Here is a 15885-nt window from a genome sequence, read left to right as displayed (position 1 = left end):
GTATTTATACGGTTTTCCAATGTATCTTATCAAAATTATCCAGCACTATCTTTCGGAGAGATCGTTCAAGGTTTTTCTGAATGGGATTGCTTCTGGATTATTCAACATTGATGCTGGGGTTCCCCAAGGAAGTATTCTTGGCCCACTTCTGTACAATATTTTTACATCTGATTTGCCTACTCTTCCTGGTAATGGTGTGTTGTCACTTTTTGCTGATGACACTGCCGTTATTTATAAGGGTAAAATAACCAGATATTTAGTTGGCCGTCTTCAGAAGGGTCTTGACGTTCTTTCCGAATACTTTGGCGACTGGAAAATTCGCATAAATGCAGCCAAAACTCAAACCATCATTTTTCCACTTTCCAAATCGGCCAGATTTGTCCCAAAGGATGATGTTTTGATTAAAATGAATGATGTTTCAATACCCTGGTCAAAGGATGTTGTCTATTTAGGTCTCATACTTGACTCGAAACTATTGTTTCGGCAGCATGTAGATAAAATATTGAACAAGTGCAGCATTCTCATCAGGTGTTTGTATCCTTTAATTAACAGAAAATCAAAGCTATCTTTGAAAAATAAGCTAGCCGTTTTCAAACAAATAATTTACCCCGTTATTGAGTATGCAGTACCTGTTTGGGAGTGTTGCGCTAGAACTCATAAATTGAAGCTCCAGCGTGTCCAAAACAAGGTACTCAAAATGGTTTTGAATGTTCCTGGCTGGACAAGATCAAGTGAGGTTCATGAATTAGCAGAAGTAAAAATGTTGGATCAGAAGATTCAAGAAAAATGTTTGAAATTCAGGGAAAAATGTGCTATATCTGAATACCCCTTGATTCAAGGATTGGTTTAGTTTATTGTAAGATTAAGTTAGTTTTAGGTTAGGTTATGTTTTCTTAATTTTTTTTTTTCTCATTGTACCTAGTGTTACAAAAATGATAAATCATATACTTTTAAAGTTAAGAAAATGAACAGTGTTTAAATCACGAAAAGCAAACTAAAGCTGAAGAGCCACAGCTGACCACTTATTATGTAAACCAAATGTAATTATTATAAGAAAGATTCAATAAAGTATATTTAATTCAAAAAAAAAAAAAAAAAAAAAAAACGTAGCATCAACGTGTGGATTATTTTGAGTGAGTAAACATGTTTGCCAAATTCAAACTAACATGTTTGTGGTTTCAACTAACATGTTTGTCATTGCCACGGCCCAGCATGTTTGTAAATATAATAATCATTTGGGATGATTTAACAAACATGATTGTTGATTCAAAGATCATTTTTATTAGAATAAAAAAAATCTGGGGAGGCTTTTCTTCTTCTTCTTTGTCTTCCTAATATAGGTAAACAAAAGCTAGGTTTTTCGATGAGGTTTATTTAACTTTTTTCACTCAAAATTACAACACATTATGGAGAGTTCCGGCCAAGCTTATTTGATAGTCATTTTCGCGGGACGCTGAATAGGAAAATCAGCTGCTGGAGTTGCACCATGTTTTCTGAAAAAGGAACTTCTGAAAAAATCAAATTCCTCGTAATAATTAAATTACATACCTTTTACCTAGTTTCCACAGGATTCCACCAGCCTAGTTGTATATCACTGGAACAACAATTTGTTTATAAATTAAATATCAAATAAAATACATACTTTGCTATTTCGCAAACATCCCCAGAATTCGACATTTTTCACTTCGGCCATCTTGTTGTTGAAGTTGAAGTGAAAACATACACTGTTTATTTTTCTTACACGTTAAAAGGGGTTTATGTTCAGACAACAAACATGTTTGTCCAGACAGCAAAATGTTGGTCAAACCGAAAAACGTTGATTATTGAAATTATAAAATGTGTTTGTGGTGTCTACAAACCGTGATAGTTGTTTTTAATAAACTGTTTTGTTCATTCAAACTTACACAATTTTTGTGCGTGAATGTTTGACCTTGAATAAACAAAAACGAGAGCACGCAATGTAAACAATAACAAACACGTTTTGTTTAGTTGACCATTCTGTGCATTGCCCCAAAGTTTGGTTAAATTTGGTTGCCGGAAAATGTTTACGGTATTCGAGCTCGTACCTGTGTCAAACGCGTTCTAACCTGAAATCCCTTTGGTCATTTGTCGCACTTACATAAATTTTTATGCTGTGTCAAGATAGCACGACAAGATTGAAACTTCTTTCATATGAAAAGTGACAAAAATGCACGGACTTTTTATGGAATATCTCATGATTGAAATATAATTTTGGGGATCTGTGAAGGTCATAAGGTGAGGCATTGTGAGTTGCACATAATGGCGTTCTAAACCCAATTTAGCCCAAAATGCACGTACAACAAGTTAGCACGACGGTGACGATTTTCTGCTATAGAATGGCACCATTTTCATTTGAATGGAGCACTTCCATTCGAGCAGTTTTTGCTTTTTTCTACAATGTATTTCTTATTGAGCGAACTGTCAAAAACTGCTCGACTGCAGGTGCTCCATTGTAAAAAATGCGTAGAGGCATAGTCTGGGGCACTACAAAAAATGTTGCATACTTCTTTTTACGTAAAATATAGCAAACGTTAGCAAAAAACACAGCCAAAATTGACCCCTAAAAAAATACATTTTCAAAAACATTGGCAAAGTCACATAAAACAAGTCAAAGTTCTAACCCTAAAATTTTGTAAAATTTTAAGAGTTCTTCTGTCCAATGCATTTTAACGATCAAAAATTGGTTGAAAATGGATTTTTGGACATTTTCAAATCGATTGTTCTAAGTGAGAAATTTCTAGAATTTTGGAAACTGTCGGCGTTTTTTGCCATATAGTTTCGAATATGCGAAATAGGTCTGAATCGGTAATGCAGTGTCTAGAGCATTTGAAAAAGCTTCAAAATTGGTAATCGATGAACTTATTTGGTCGCTCTAACACTTATGATGTACTGTCATCAGTTGCAATGTTCCTTGATTTGTTTTTTTTTTTTTGTGTATTATCAGTGTTCAAATATTTTAATTTCAAAACTTGTTTTTGCAATTCCGTTGTGAAACTACCGACTGATTGTATTTCATCCCCAGAATCTACTTCTCAGCATTCAAAAGTTCACATTTTCAGCAAATATGTTTTTTAATAAATTTGAATCAGTTGAATAAAACTGTAGAAAAAATGAAAAAAAAAAAACAATATTAATTCAACCAATTTATCATGAAAATACAAGTAATTCAAGATAATTTGGGAATGAAATAATGTTTGAGTTTATGTTTTTTTTTAATCTTTTAACTTTTGGGTGGGGTTTCAAATTTAGCCATTCAATACTTTTGGGCACCCCTGCTATGGCCCCTTCATAGTCAGCCCGAAAAAAAGGGGCAAACCTATTTTAATGTTTTCAAAAAACTTCTAAAAATGCATGACAGAATAAGTCTTCTGAGCTTAAACTAATCTTACTTAAATTTTCCTACATTTTATATCCAACGAGATCGTTTCAAAAATATGAAAAACGTTTGTGAATTTCAGATGTACAGTGCCGCAAAAAGTTGAAAAAAATTGGTCCATACTTGGAAATTGAGAAAAACAATCATTGCAACACAACTTAACTAGCGTATCACACTTAGATTTTTTACCAAATTCGGTAGTTGAAAAATCGGTAAAGTTAAGATCTGTCAAAATGAACCAAATTTTACCGGATTTTGGTTGTACGATGAAAAATACTAGCCAAACATTGTAAGCGAGCCGAAGCATAGGTGTAAACAAAGAGTCTATCCTGCTCGTTCCTGATGTAAACATCAACTGACGTGAGCAGGATAGACTCTTTGTTTACACTTCGGCTTCGGCCCTATTGCAATGTTTTGCTTGGATAATGAACCTCATTTCCGAATTTCGGTAAGTTTTTACCGAATTCGGTTATTTTCAGTTTATCGAACTGTTCAGCAGTTGAAAATTAAGAAAACTTTACCGAATTCGGTAGAAAAATCTATGTGTGTATAGTAAATATCTGGAGTTTTTTTTTTTTTTTTTTTGAAAAGGTCCAATAAACCAAATTTCCAGCGTGTAGAGACATGTTGAATTGCTTCTTGAGTTGAAAATACATATATTTCAAATATTTTCAAGCAGTAAAAACAAATCAATCAAAAAAACCTCTCCTCTAACCCCAAGGCGTATACTTCATTTTGGAATTACAAGATTTAAGATATTCGGAAAAAAATGATAATATAAAAATATGTTTATCGAAATATAAACCTTCCAGCTCAAACAGCTCCGCGACACGATAGAGAAGAAGAACGAAAACTCGCAGGAAACCCAGCTCAACACCCTCCAGTCGAACGTGGCCAAGCTGGGCTCGAGCCTCAACGATGCCATCACGCGGATACAGGTTCTCGAGGAACACCGGGTCAAATCGGAGAGCGAACAGAAAACCCTCACCAAGAGCGTCGAAGATCTTCAGGTCGGTATTAATTTGAATATTTTGAGGTCATATAATTGATTTTTTTATGGCAGACCCTGTTCGCCCAAATCCGGAACGCGTCATCGCTGGCGACATCGCTGGACGGCAGCGCTGCGGCCGCGGCCAACAACGTAACGGAGCAGAACATTGCCAACATCCAGCGCGAGCTGACGGCCCAGATCGAGAACCTGTCGAAGAACTTCACCGGTGAGCTGGAGAGTCTCAGGCAGAAGAGCACGTGGCTCAGAACCGACCTGGTCAAGAACAAGGCCAGTATCGACGAGTTGATCGAGAACTCGGCCAACATTTCTTCGCACGTCAAATCCGTGGAGAACATCTGGGTCGAGATGAAGGCCAACCTGAGCACGCTGGAGGGTGGCTCGAAGGCCATCGGAGACCAGCTGGAGGGTCTGCAGAACGTGACCAACGCGATGAAGGTCAGCATTGGGTCGGTACGGGACGAGTGTGAAAGGTACCACGGCCAGTCGGACACCATCAATGGGGAATTGGGGGTGCTCAAGTTGCGGCTAGAGAAGGTTGAGCAAAAGGAGGTTGTTCCCCCGGCGACGGCGGCAACGGTGAATGTTACTGAGGTGGGTTAGGTAAGTGCACGCAACGGAACAATATTCTAACAAGTGTTGCCATCCCTTTTCAGCAACCACCTCCCAAGGACCCTATCCCGAACAAGCTCAACCAGCTTTTCAACAACAACAGTCAACCAACGCCATCCGCGGTCGACGCACAGAAGCAACCCGCGTCCGCAACGACATCAACGGCCACGCCATCGTTACCGGCAGCTGGCAACACTTCCCCAACGGCCACGTCCAGTAATGCCAGCGCCGCCGCCGCCGCAGCCGTTGCAAGCGGAATGTAAGTCAGTCAGTTGAGCCATTTTTGCCAATTCTATGCACTCTTTCCAAAAACACACCCCACAAGATGTATTTTTAGATGAAAAGCGCTCAGAGCGATTTTTTGGGAATCCCTGAAGAAAAAAACATTTATGAAAATGTCAATGCAAAAACATGCAAAACAACCTGTTAAATTAAGTTTTAGTGTTACACACGAACCAAAGTTGTGTTTTTAGGTGTAATTTTCATACGTATGATTGATAAATTAAACAAAAACCAGAATGATATAAACTCTACACTAGCACACACCAATACACGTGAAACATACCTAGGGTCATCAGTTTTAAGGTTGAAAGTCTTTCCTTTTAGTTGTGGAAGTTAGTTTCATTGTAGAGTTCTAGTTCGAAAACTTTAAAGAAATAAATAGGTGAAACAGCAAAACAACAAAGTCAAACAGAATCAAACTTAAAGAAATAACACAGTCAACAAAACTCACGAAATAAGCAAGAGAAAGAGATTGAACCTTTAAAAACTATTTAGATAAAACGAGTGCAGTATTTCGATTTTCCCCCAAAAAAGTTAGTGAACATCCATTTTTAGCAACATCGAAATCTATTTAATCAAATCTTCTAATAGGAAAGTGAAAGAATTAAAACAACTGAGAGGGAGAGTTAGAAAATTAGCGCAGTGAAGTTGAAAAAAAAACTCAATCAAACGAAGAAGATGGAAGGGAAAACAGTACAAGTACCTTTAAACATGCGCCAGCAAAAGCAAAAAAATATCGCAAATTTAAACGATGATTTTATTAGTGATAGAAGAAGACATCTACTCCATTTTGTCCGCTAGCATTTCGAGTTATCCGCCGTTTCTCCGGTGCAAACATTACATAGAAAGCAGCTTTTGGCAAGCTACACTAGCAATTACCGACACAACAATACGTATGATAAGTTTTGCAACTAGAAATTAAAAGAAAACACACACACACAATTTGTGAAGCAAACCTGAATGAACACGAAGGATGAACGTTTCCATGCACTTTTGAGTACGCGCACGTTTTTGATTGTGTTGAGAAAGCAAAAAGGTCGAATTATTTGATAACACCATTTTTTAAAAGGTAAAACCGCCAACTTTTGTACTTAGTTTCTCCTCCTCCTCGAGTGGCGTCTTGTTGTAAAAAAAAAATAAAGAAAAATGCGTATATATTTCGAGCAAAACAAAAATAAAACAAAACACAATAGAAAAAAAAAAGACCCAAAAAAACGATTTGCATTCTGATGTAGATACCTTTTCCCGGAACGTGAGAAAAAAAAACTACGTGCAAACCAAAACAGTAAAAGAGAGAAAAGAAACAAATCCGTTGTTGGACTATGCGAGCAAACCTATGAAATAAACAACAAATTCACATGAGCAACACTGGTGTTTGTCAGCCTCAGGTGGTGAAATATCACATTTCCATAAATATGTGAGAAATCAAAATTGAAATAAAAAAAGGACTTTCTTAAATTCACTTAAAATAATTGACATACCACAACATTTCAAAACGAGGAAAAACGAAGTATTAAAGAGGAATATATATTTTTTTAAATAAATATCTAATAAAATCTATCTAATAAAATGTCAAGCAATTGGTCAGGAGGATACTAAGACTAAATAATTAAACCCTTAGATTAGCTCAGACCACTCCAGTGGCCGTTAACAAATATTCAATTTTTAAGTGAATATCTTGTTGGTTTTCCCGTTACTTAATTTTAGGTTGTGTATAAAATTTGATTTGTTTGTTCCAAGGCTGTAAAACGCATTTTGTAAGATTTTAAAAATGCTCGCGCATTTGAAAAAGTATTTATGTAAATTTGAATTGCGGCTCCAAATCTTAAAACTAAAAACTAAAAACTAAAAACTAAAAACTAAAAACTAAAAACTAAAAACTAAAAACTAAAAACTAAAAACTAAAAACTAAAAACTAAAAACTAAAAACTAAAAACTAAAAACTAAAAACTAAAAACTAAAAACTAAAAACTAAAAACTAAAAACTAAAAACTAAAAACTAAAAACTAAAAACTAAAAACTAAAAACTAAAAACTAAAAACTAAAAACTAAAAACTAAAAAACTAAAAACTAAAAACTAAAAACTAAAAACTAAAAACTAAAAACTAAAAACTAAAAACTAAAAACTAAAAACTAAAAACTAAAAACTAAAAACTAAAACTAAAAACTAAAAACTAAAAACTACAAAAAAAAAACTAAAAACTAAAAACTAAAAAATAAAAACTAAAAACTAAAAACTAAAAACTAAAAACTAAAAACTACAAACTAAAAACTAAAAACTAAAAACTAAAAACTAAAAACTAAAAACTAAAAACTAAAAACTAAAAACTAAAAACTAAAAACTAAAAACTAAAAACTAAAAACTAAAAACTAAAAACTAAAAACTAAAAACTAAAAACTAAAAACTAAAAACTAAAAAACTAAAAACTAAAAACTAAAAACTAAAACTAAAAACTAAAAACTAAAAACTAAAAACTAAAAACTAAAAACTAAAAACTAAAAACTAAAAACTAAAAACTAAAAACTAAAAACTAAAAACTAAAAACTAAAAACTAAAAACTAAAAACTAAAAACTAAAAACTAAAAACTAAAAACTAAAAACTAAAAACTAAAAACTAAAAACTAAAAACTAAAAACTAAAAACTAAAAACTAAAAACTAAAAACTAAAAACTAAAAACTAAAAACTAAAAACTAAAAACTAAAAACTAAAAACTAAAAACTAAAAACTAAAAACTAAAAACTAAAAACTAAAAACTAAAAACTAAAAACTAAAAACTAAAAACTAAAAACTAAAAACAAAAAACTAAAAACTAAAAACTAAAAACTAAAAACTAAAAACTAAAAACTAAAAACTAAAAACTAAAAACTAAAAACTAAAAACTAAAAACTAAAAACTAAAAACTAAAAACTAAAAACTAAAAACTAAAAACTAAAAACTAAAAACTAAAAACTAAAAACTTAAAACTTAAAACTTAAAACTTAAAACTTAAAACTTAAAACTTAAAACTTAAAACTTAAAACTTAAAACTTAAAACTTAAAACTTAAAACTTAAAACTTAAAACTTAAAACTTAAAACTTAAAACTTAAAACTTAAAACTTAAAACTTAAAACTTAAAACTTAAAACTTAAAACTTAAAACTTAAAACTTAAAACTTAAAACTTAAAACTTAAAACTTAAAACTTAAAACTTAAAACTTAAAACTTAAAACTTAAAACTTAAAACTTAAAACTTAAAACATAAAACTTAAAACTTAAAACTTAAAACTTAAAACTTAAAACTTAAAATTAAAAACTAATTCGGAACAAAAAGTACACAAATATCACTAAGTGGTCATTACACGAGAAAGGGTCACTAGATCTTTAAACTTTTATACACGTTTGAAAGGTTTTCAGTTACCATAAATAATAACCAACGATGGGTCATTCAAGTGAGATCCGGCCTCAAAAAAGTACATAAATATCGCTTATGTGGTCATAGCTTAAGACAGGGTTGCCAGGTCTTCAATGTGTTGGAGTCGTTAAGTAAGATTTTTCGATTACCTAACCAATGCGGGATTGAACGATGGACGAGTGAGATCTGACTCCAGAAAAGTACAAAAATATCACTTAGGTGGCCATAACTTGAGACCGGGTTGCTAGAACTTTGATATTTTGGACTCTTTAGAATGGTCCAACGATATATAATACACTCAACCCCCGGTGGTTGGTCACTTTTTCGTTTGACACTTTTGTTCGTTTGTACCCCGTTGGTTGGTCAAAATCAAACTAAAAAGTGTCACTTTTTACACGGCACTCACGCACACTATCAAAACAAACGTTTGATTGTGTTAGTGAACTCCGTGTAAAAGGGGTGTCAAACTAAAAATGACCCCGTTCGTTTGACAACTGTTGGTGTCAAACCATCGGGGTTTGAGTGTATGATGATATTAGGCAAAATTTATGTTCACTTATCTAACATTCGAATATTTGCGAAAACACATTTGTCTACACAACTTTTGAACTACTTATCGACAGACATTTGTTCTGTTTTCGATTCTTTCGATTTCGATAGGTGGGTCTATGAGCTTTATGTAAAAAGCCTCAGTGCGGAAGGCACAACTAAAAACATATCGAATATTTTCTACCATAATTTTTCAAAGTTTGTGTCGAAATTTAGAATGTTATTGTTTGTTTATTGCGCTGCCTGTGGGGACGCATAGTCCAAGCGGAACATACTTGGGGATACCGAGGAGATTTTCCCTTATCCCCTAAAAAAGTGAAGCATCATCACTTCCCGTCCTCCGAATCTCTTTCCTTGTCCGTGGTGGAGATAGGAGCGGTCTACAATGGACGGCTGTCATGGTTATTAGAATCTGGTTCTGGTAGAATTGGTTCTATTCCCATTATTCGATTCCTAGGCACCTTGGACTTAAACAATCATCACTTAACATGGCGAAATCCAGACTGCAATCCGCTGAAATTACCGATCACCGTCTCCTAGTGAAGCGAATCGAAATTTAGAATGCTATCGTTCCTTTAACTTAGAAAATATTTAAGAAATACAATTAATTTACATGATTTATTGACATAAAACAAACCACAGTTCAGGGATGGAATAATCGCAAAAAAATCATTTTCGCTTGCGAACTTTTTTCACCCGCGAAAGAGAGAGGAGGAAAATCACGCAAAAGAAAATCACTCCCGAAATTCTTCAAGAAAATCAATCTGCTGTTAATTTTTTTTAATTTCCTTGTCAGCACCACTCAATAATATTTATTTCACTTTGTTTACACATATTGCCCATCTACAAATAGTGACAGGTCATTTTTCGACGTGTGACGTTACACTTGCATGTGTAGTAGTAAAAATGATGTTCCGCTGAATAATCAAGATGATGATTTTTTTCGATTTCTTTTACCGATCTTTCGTGCGCGAGAGAGGAGAGCATGCTCTCTTCGGATGTTTTCTCTTGATGAACGTCAAAAGATTTTCTTTTGATGATGATTATTCCATCGCTGCCACAGTTTAATAATGTTTATCTAGATAAAAACTAACTAGTCACTCTCCCTAACCAACCGTCTCGCAAAACTCTCCGGAGAGCACAAAGTTAGTCGTTCCAACTTTCGTGCATGCATTTCGCAGAGTTAGTCCCACACTTATTCCACGCTGCTGAGCGAGAGCAGTCGGTAGTCCTTGGTAACAACTGAAAAAGTCCCCGCTTAGAAACCAGCGATCTGATAAACAACATAAATTGATCCAATTTCGCCGAGTTAATCAATTATACTAGTGTGTGCCATCCGCGAGGTTGAAGTTTAAGAGTTCTTTAGGTTTCAGTGATCGGCAAAAGAAGATGTTGCTTTCCAAGCAGTTGATTTGCAAAAGTGCATCGGCGAGAGGTAATTTGCAATTTTATTAAAATGAAGAAAAGCCGGTTGCAACGAACGAACCGGCTTAGAAACAGAACGCCAGAATAGAACCGGTTCAGTCAAAAGTGTGAGTGGGGAAAAAAGAAGTTGGATGAAAATTGCAAGATTTGCAAAGTGGAACCAGCTTGGAATTGGGTTAAAGACATATTTTATGATATTGAGAGTGGCGTCGTGAAGAACTTTTCGTTAGATCAATAAATAGTTGTTTGTGTCTGAAAAATACCACATTTAGTTGAATATTGATGTCTTTAATTCGGCAATTCGGTAATTTTGGAATACACCCTTCCGGCAATATTGATGTCATTAATCATGAAAAAAAAATTATGCAATTCGCGCTAAGATTAAAGAAATTGAAAATAGAAAACAAAGTAACTAGGGGAACAGCATCTAATTCCAGCGTGCCTCTAATGTTGGCAGGTCAGAACTTTGACATTCAATTAAAGCTAATTAAAAGCGTTTTCAACTGAAATCGAGTGATAAATAGCTCAATAAGAAGTGAGCAAGGAAGTTTCTATCAAAAGTTTTGAAAAATTAGTTGTTTAAATAGTGAAAATCTCCAAATTGGATGGAGTTAGGAGCGAGTGTTTAACCTGCCAAACATACGAGAATTTCCCCTACTAGAGATATTTGTCTGATTTTCCAAACACAGAAAAAGACCAAAAATAGTAAAATCAACATAATGCTGAAATTGTCCCCTCACAAATTGGATACAATTGCCTACACTCGAACCACACCCCCACGGGACGGGATGGGAGAGAGCGTGTCAGACTGATGGACAGTTTCAAGGCCGCGGCCGTTGTGCGTCAATAGGTCATCGGCATCTCCCATCGTCACTTGGCTTTTTTGCACTTTCTGTGTGCACACTTTCCAACATTGAGATTTTGTTGCTCAAATTTTGAAAAATATATAAGATCAAACATCGTTGTGATAACCCTACATTAAGGAGTATTAAATCATAATGCTTTATTTTAACTTGTTACTCATTGCATACCTTCTGGCGATTTGGCAAACGTGCTTCAATCGAATTAAAACTTTTTTGATTGTTCATACACTAAATTCGTAAACATACATCCTAAAATAAACATCTCTGGAAGTTTTCTGCGCCGACTCAACACGTGTTGACGCCGATGTTGTTCATGTTGGTGCGTAATGGCGCTACGCATGAACCATACGGATTCTGCGCCAAAGTGACTCGAATGTGAAAACAAAGTGTGGACTTATTGACTTTACTCTGGCAATTGGAGCGTGTCATTTTGTCACAATTCTAGTTAAATTTAGTCGAAAAGAGTATTAGAAACATAAAAATCATAATCTATAAGTTGAGTGGTTCAAAACAAACTGGAATCCAGTCAAATATTGGTAATGTACAAAAAGATACTAATAATGATAGACAAAGATATTCATTAGAGCTTCTTGCAGACCAAAATAAACCAAACAGAACCAAATTGCCACAATGCCACACGTCAATCACAAGGACGAATTGGCACAGGAGCACAAGTATCGGGGAGCGTTGATGCCGTTTTTGCTTCTTTCGTTGCTGATGTTCGGTTTTCTTGCCTTCTACATCTATTGGCACTTCTATGGACAACGATGATCTTAAAATAAGTTGTATTATTTTTTGTAATTGCTTTATATGAATAAAATAAAAATAAGTTCAACATATATAAACAAAACACTAACTTACGAAGTTAAAAAAAAGTCCAGTAAATTTTGAATTGGTAAACCCAAACGGTTAGAACCCGTTTGACAGCTCGACGTGGAGGACGCGTTTTTCCTCTGTTGTTGCTGCGCGCAAAGTGCTTGTGGATGGAGGTGGAAGATTCCTCCGACGACGAGTTTCTTCCCGTTGTCGGAACGCGGAAGCGAAAGAAGACAAGTGACGACGGAGCCGACGTCGGAAATGGCAACGAGGAACAGCACCTCAACAACAACAAGTTCAGCACGCTGGTGGAGAACAACAACAATAACAATGGTAACCCAGCCGAGAAAGGAAGCGTCTCGCCGGTTCCAGTAGCCAAGAAACCACCTCCTCTGGTGGTAAAGAATATGAGCTTCGGCAAGCTGAGGAGTGTAATGTTGTCGTGCACAACCAAGCCAAGTTACAAGCTGACTCCGTTTGGGATCAAATTGCTGTGTATCTCCGAGGAGCGTTTCGAAACCGCGCGGGCCCACTTGATTGCGAACAAAGTGGAGTTCTATACCCACGAGAAACGAAGCGAGCGGCAACTCCGCGTCGTCGTCAGAGGACTTCCACCGGCTTCACCTGAATTCGTCAAGAAGAAACTCAAGGAATCGCACATCCTGGACGCTGTCGAGGTGCATGCCATCAAGAGAAAAGGAGAGTTCGCCTCATCAGCGGAAACCCCGTACATTGTTACGTTCCCCAAGGGGTACACCAACCACAAGAAGCTGAGTGAAATCAAGCTCTTGAAAGCACTTCACATCCGGTGGGAGGCCTACCGGAACAAGCGGCCGAACGTGATTCAGTGCAGGAACTGCTTGCAGCTGGGTCATTAAACCAGGAACTGTCACCTCAAGGGGAGGTGCACCAACTGTGGGGGTCCCCATAAGGTGGACGAGTGCGAAGTCCAGGAAGCCCAGACGAAGCGGTGTGCCAACTGCCCCACAAAGCAACTGCCCCAAGCGTGCGGATTTCATCCGGAGGCGCCAGCAGGCGTCGAAACCGAAACCGCCAGAAGGAAGGCGGAGAAGCAGAGTCCAGCAGTTCCGGCGTTCACGCCGGCGGAGTTCCCTCCACTGCCGGGCGAAGTCCCGGACGGAAAATCGAAGGATCGCCCTCGACCCGCAGGAAGCAGTGGCTCCCGAGACGGTGGAGCTACGGAGAAGGGTGCTCCACAGTTCGACTGAGTTGTGGGGCATATTCTCCGAGTACATCGCCAGGTTCAAAACCTGCAAGACCCGCTTGGACCAAGTATCCCTTATCAGTTACATGATCTCCAAGTGTGGAGTTTAAGGAGTTTTATTATTATATGTTAGTTTTAACCGATCCTCGGTCCTTACCTGGTCACAGCACCTAAAAGGACCTAATAAAAATAAGTCAAGAACAAAAAAAACAGATAGTGGTCGACTAATTTTGCTGCAAAAATGGCATTAGCAACTGTTGTTTGATTGTAATGCTGAGAAAAAAATCTTGACGGCACGAGGATTAAACCATCAACTTCTTGGATATTGATCAAACACGCTTCCATCACGCCAAGAAGCGCTTGACATGAGAGAGAAAATTTAAAACGTTCAAAATAAAGAAATAAGCTTCTGATAATATTCTAAACTGAAGACTTTTTAAAAATTTGATCATTTTTACGAGATTTAATTTCTTCTAATTGCAATAATCACAAGTATTCAATTCGTTTCAATCCCAGCCAACCTTTACACGCCGATTGCGTGCTTCGCCAGCGCGGCAGCGCCTTCAACTCCCGCCAACAGAGCCTTCCGCCAGATCATCCAAACCCAGCTGGACGACATCCAGCAGGCCGGCACGTACAAGAAGGAGCGCGTGATCGTGTCCCCGCAGGCAACGGCCATCAACGTGGAGGGCTCCCAGGGCAAGATTTTAAATTTTTGCGCCAACAATTACCTGGGATTGGCTGTAAGTTTAATTCTTCTAATTTTAAGGCAAATTTTTAATTTTGTCTTTTTTCAAAGTCCAACGAAGAGGTGGTCAAGTTTAGCAAGAACGCCCTCGACGAGTACGGGGCCGGGTTGAGTTCGGTTCGGTTCATCTGCGGAACGCAGGACATCCACAAACAGCTGGAGCGGAAGCTGTCCGAGTTTCACCAGCGCGAGGACACCATTCTGTACGCGTCCTGTTTCGATGCCAATGCCGGGATCTTCGAGGCCGCTCTGACTCCGGAGGACGCCGTGTTTTCGGATGAACTGAACCATGCATCGATCATCGACGGAATCAGGCTGTGCAAGGCCAAGAAGGCACGCTATCTGCATCGGGATATGAAAGGTAACGAGAGATGGCGTTGTTACGGGGAATGCGCCTGCAAGTAGGCAATCTACCAATATCTGTATTTCTTCCAGATTTGGAGGAGAAGCTCGCATCGACGGATGCTCGCGTCAAAATGATCGTGACCGACGGTGTGTTCTCGATGGACGGCAATGTGGCACCGCTTCCGGAAATCTTCGGGCTGGCAGACAAGTATAACGCTCTCACGTTCGTTGACGATTGTCACGCGACGGGCTTCTTCGGACCGACGGGTCGTGGCACGGAAGAGTTTTACGGGATGCTGGGTCGTTGCGACATCATCAACTCAACTCTGGGAAAAGCCCTCGGAGGCGCGGCCGGTGGCTACACCACGGGACCCCGGGAACTCATTGACCTCCTCAGACAAAAATCCCGTCCCTACCTGTTTTCCAACTCTCTGCCGCCGCCAGTGGTGGCCAGCGCCGCCAAGGTCATCGATATGCTCATGAGCTCCAACCAGCTGACGGCCCGTGTCCAGAGCAACACGAAACGCTTCCGAATTGCCATGACCAAGGCCGGCTTCAAGATCGCCGGCATGGATCATCCGATCAGTCCGGTCATGCTGGGAGACGCGAAGCTTGCGTCGGTTTTCGCAGATGAAATGTTGAAGCGTGGCATCTACGTTATTGGGTTCAGCTATCCTGTGGTTCCCAAGGGAAAGGCTCGGATTCGGGTTCAGCTGTCGGCGGCGCACACCGAGGAGGAGATTGACCGGGCTGTGGCTGCGTTCGTCGAGGTGGGGAAGCAGCTGAGAGTGGTGGCTTGAAGAAGTATAGCGGGGGTGTGTAAGGAGGCAAATAAAAGACAAATCATCTGTTTGATTGATGTTTGATTGTTTGATTTGATTGAAAGTTCGAAAATCTTTATTACAGGGGTAATCCTTTTGCATTTTTGACAATTTTGAAATCTGAAGCGGATAATTGAATAAACATAAAATATAAAACCAATTCTGAAATAGTTTGTGTAAAGGTTTATGGAAAATTAAATGTTTAAAAAAAAAAGATGACATTTTTGTATTTGAAAGACAAACTTGTGGTACCCAAAAAGTTAAATTTTGAGTCAACCATGCTCAACTGCCAAAGAGCTGCTACTCCGTTATTGACAGATCTGCTGAAGTTAAACAATGAATCAAAAATGATCAGTGGGAGCCAACCATTCGTTCACTGTTTAAGTTCTGAAGATCCCGA

General features: G+C 37.6%; 2 protein-coding genes across 4 annotated transcripts in view; both read left to right on the top strand.

Annotated features, from left to right (window-relative positions):
- Positions 1-6666, top strand: part of LOC120428747 (C-type lectin domain family 4 member F) — a 34804-nt gene extending 28138 nt beyond the window's left edge. For all 3 annotated transcript variants that reach the window (XM_039593829.2, XM_039593828.2, XM_039593825.2), the window contains 3 exons: positions 4210-4407; positions 4461-5000; positions 5063-6666. In XM_039593829.2, the coding sequence (XP_039449763.1) occupies positions 4210-4407; positions 4461-5000; positions 5063-5281 (957 nt within the window). In that variant the 3' untranslated portion in view covers positions 5282-6666. The remainder of the gene's footprint in view (positions 1-4209; positions 4408-4460; positions 5001-5062) is intronic.
- A 3787-nt stretch (positions 6667-10453) lies between these two features.
- On the top strand, positions 10454-15521 carry LOC120428755 (2-amino-3-ketobutyrate coenzyme A ligase, mitochondrial). Its single transcript, XM_039593837.2, has 4 exons — positions 10454-10677; positions 14088-14314; positions 14371-14680; positions 14755-15521. Exons 1-4 carry the CDS (start codon positions 10632-10634, stop codon positions 15462-15464), a joined length of 1293 nt encoding a protein of 430 aa, XP_039449771.1. The 5' UTR covers positions 10454-10631; the 3' UTR covers positions 15465-15521.
- The last annotated feature ends 364 nt before the right edge of the window (positions 15522-15885 follow it).

The sequence above is a fragment of the Culex pipiens genome, chromosome 3 (genome assembly GCF_016801865.2).
Source record: "Culex pipiens pallens isolate TS chromosome 3, TS_CPP_V2, whole genome shotgun sequence".
NCBI lineage: Eukaryota > Metazoa > Arthropoda > Insecta > Diptera > Culicidae > Culex > Culex pipiens.
This window is presented reverse-complemented; position numbering and strand designations above follow the sequence as displayed.

Coding starts and splice junctions, on each gene's coding strand:
- LOC120428755 (XM_039593837.2), top strand. CDS start 10,632: ATGTTGCTTTCCAAGCAGTTGATTTGCAAAAGTGCATCGGCGAGAG. Junction 10,678..14,087: donor CAAAAGTGCATCGGCGAGAG/GTAATTTGCAAT, acceptor TTTCAATCCCAG/CCAACCTTTACACGCCGATT. Junction 14,681..14,754: donor TCTGCATCGGGATATGAAAG/GTAACGAGAGAT, acceptor TATTTCTTCCAG/ATTTGGAGGAGAAGCTCGCA.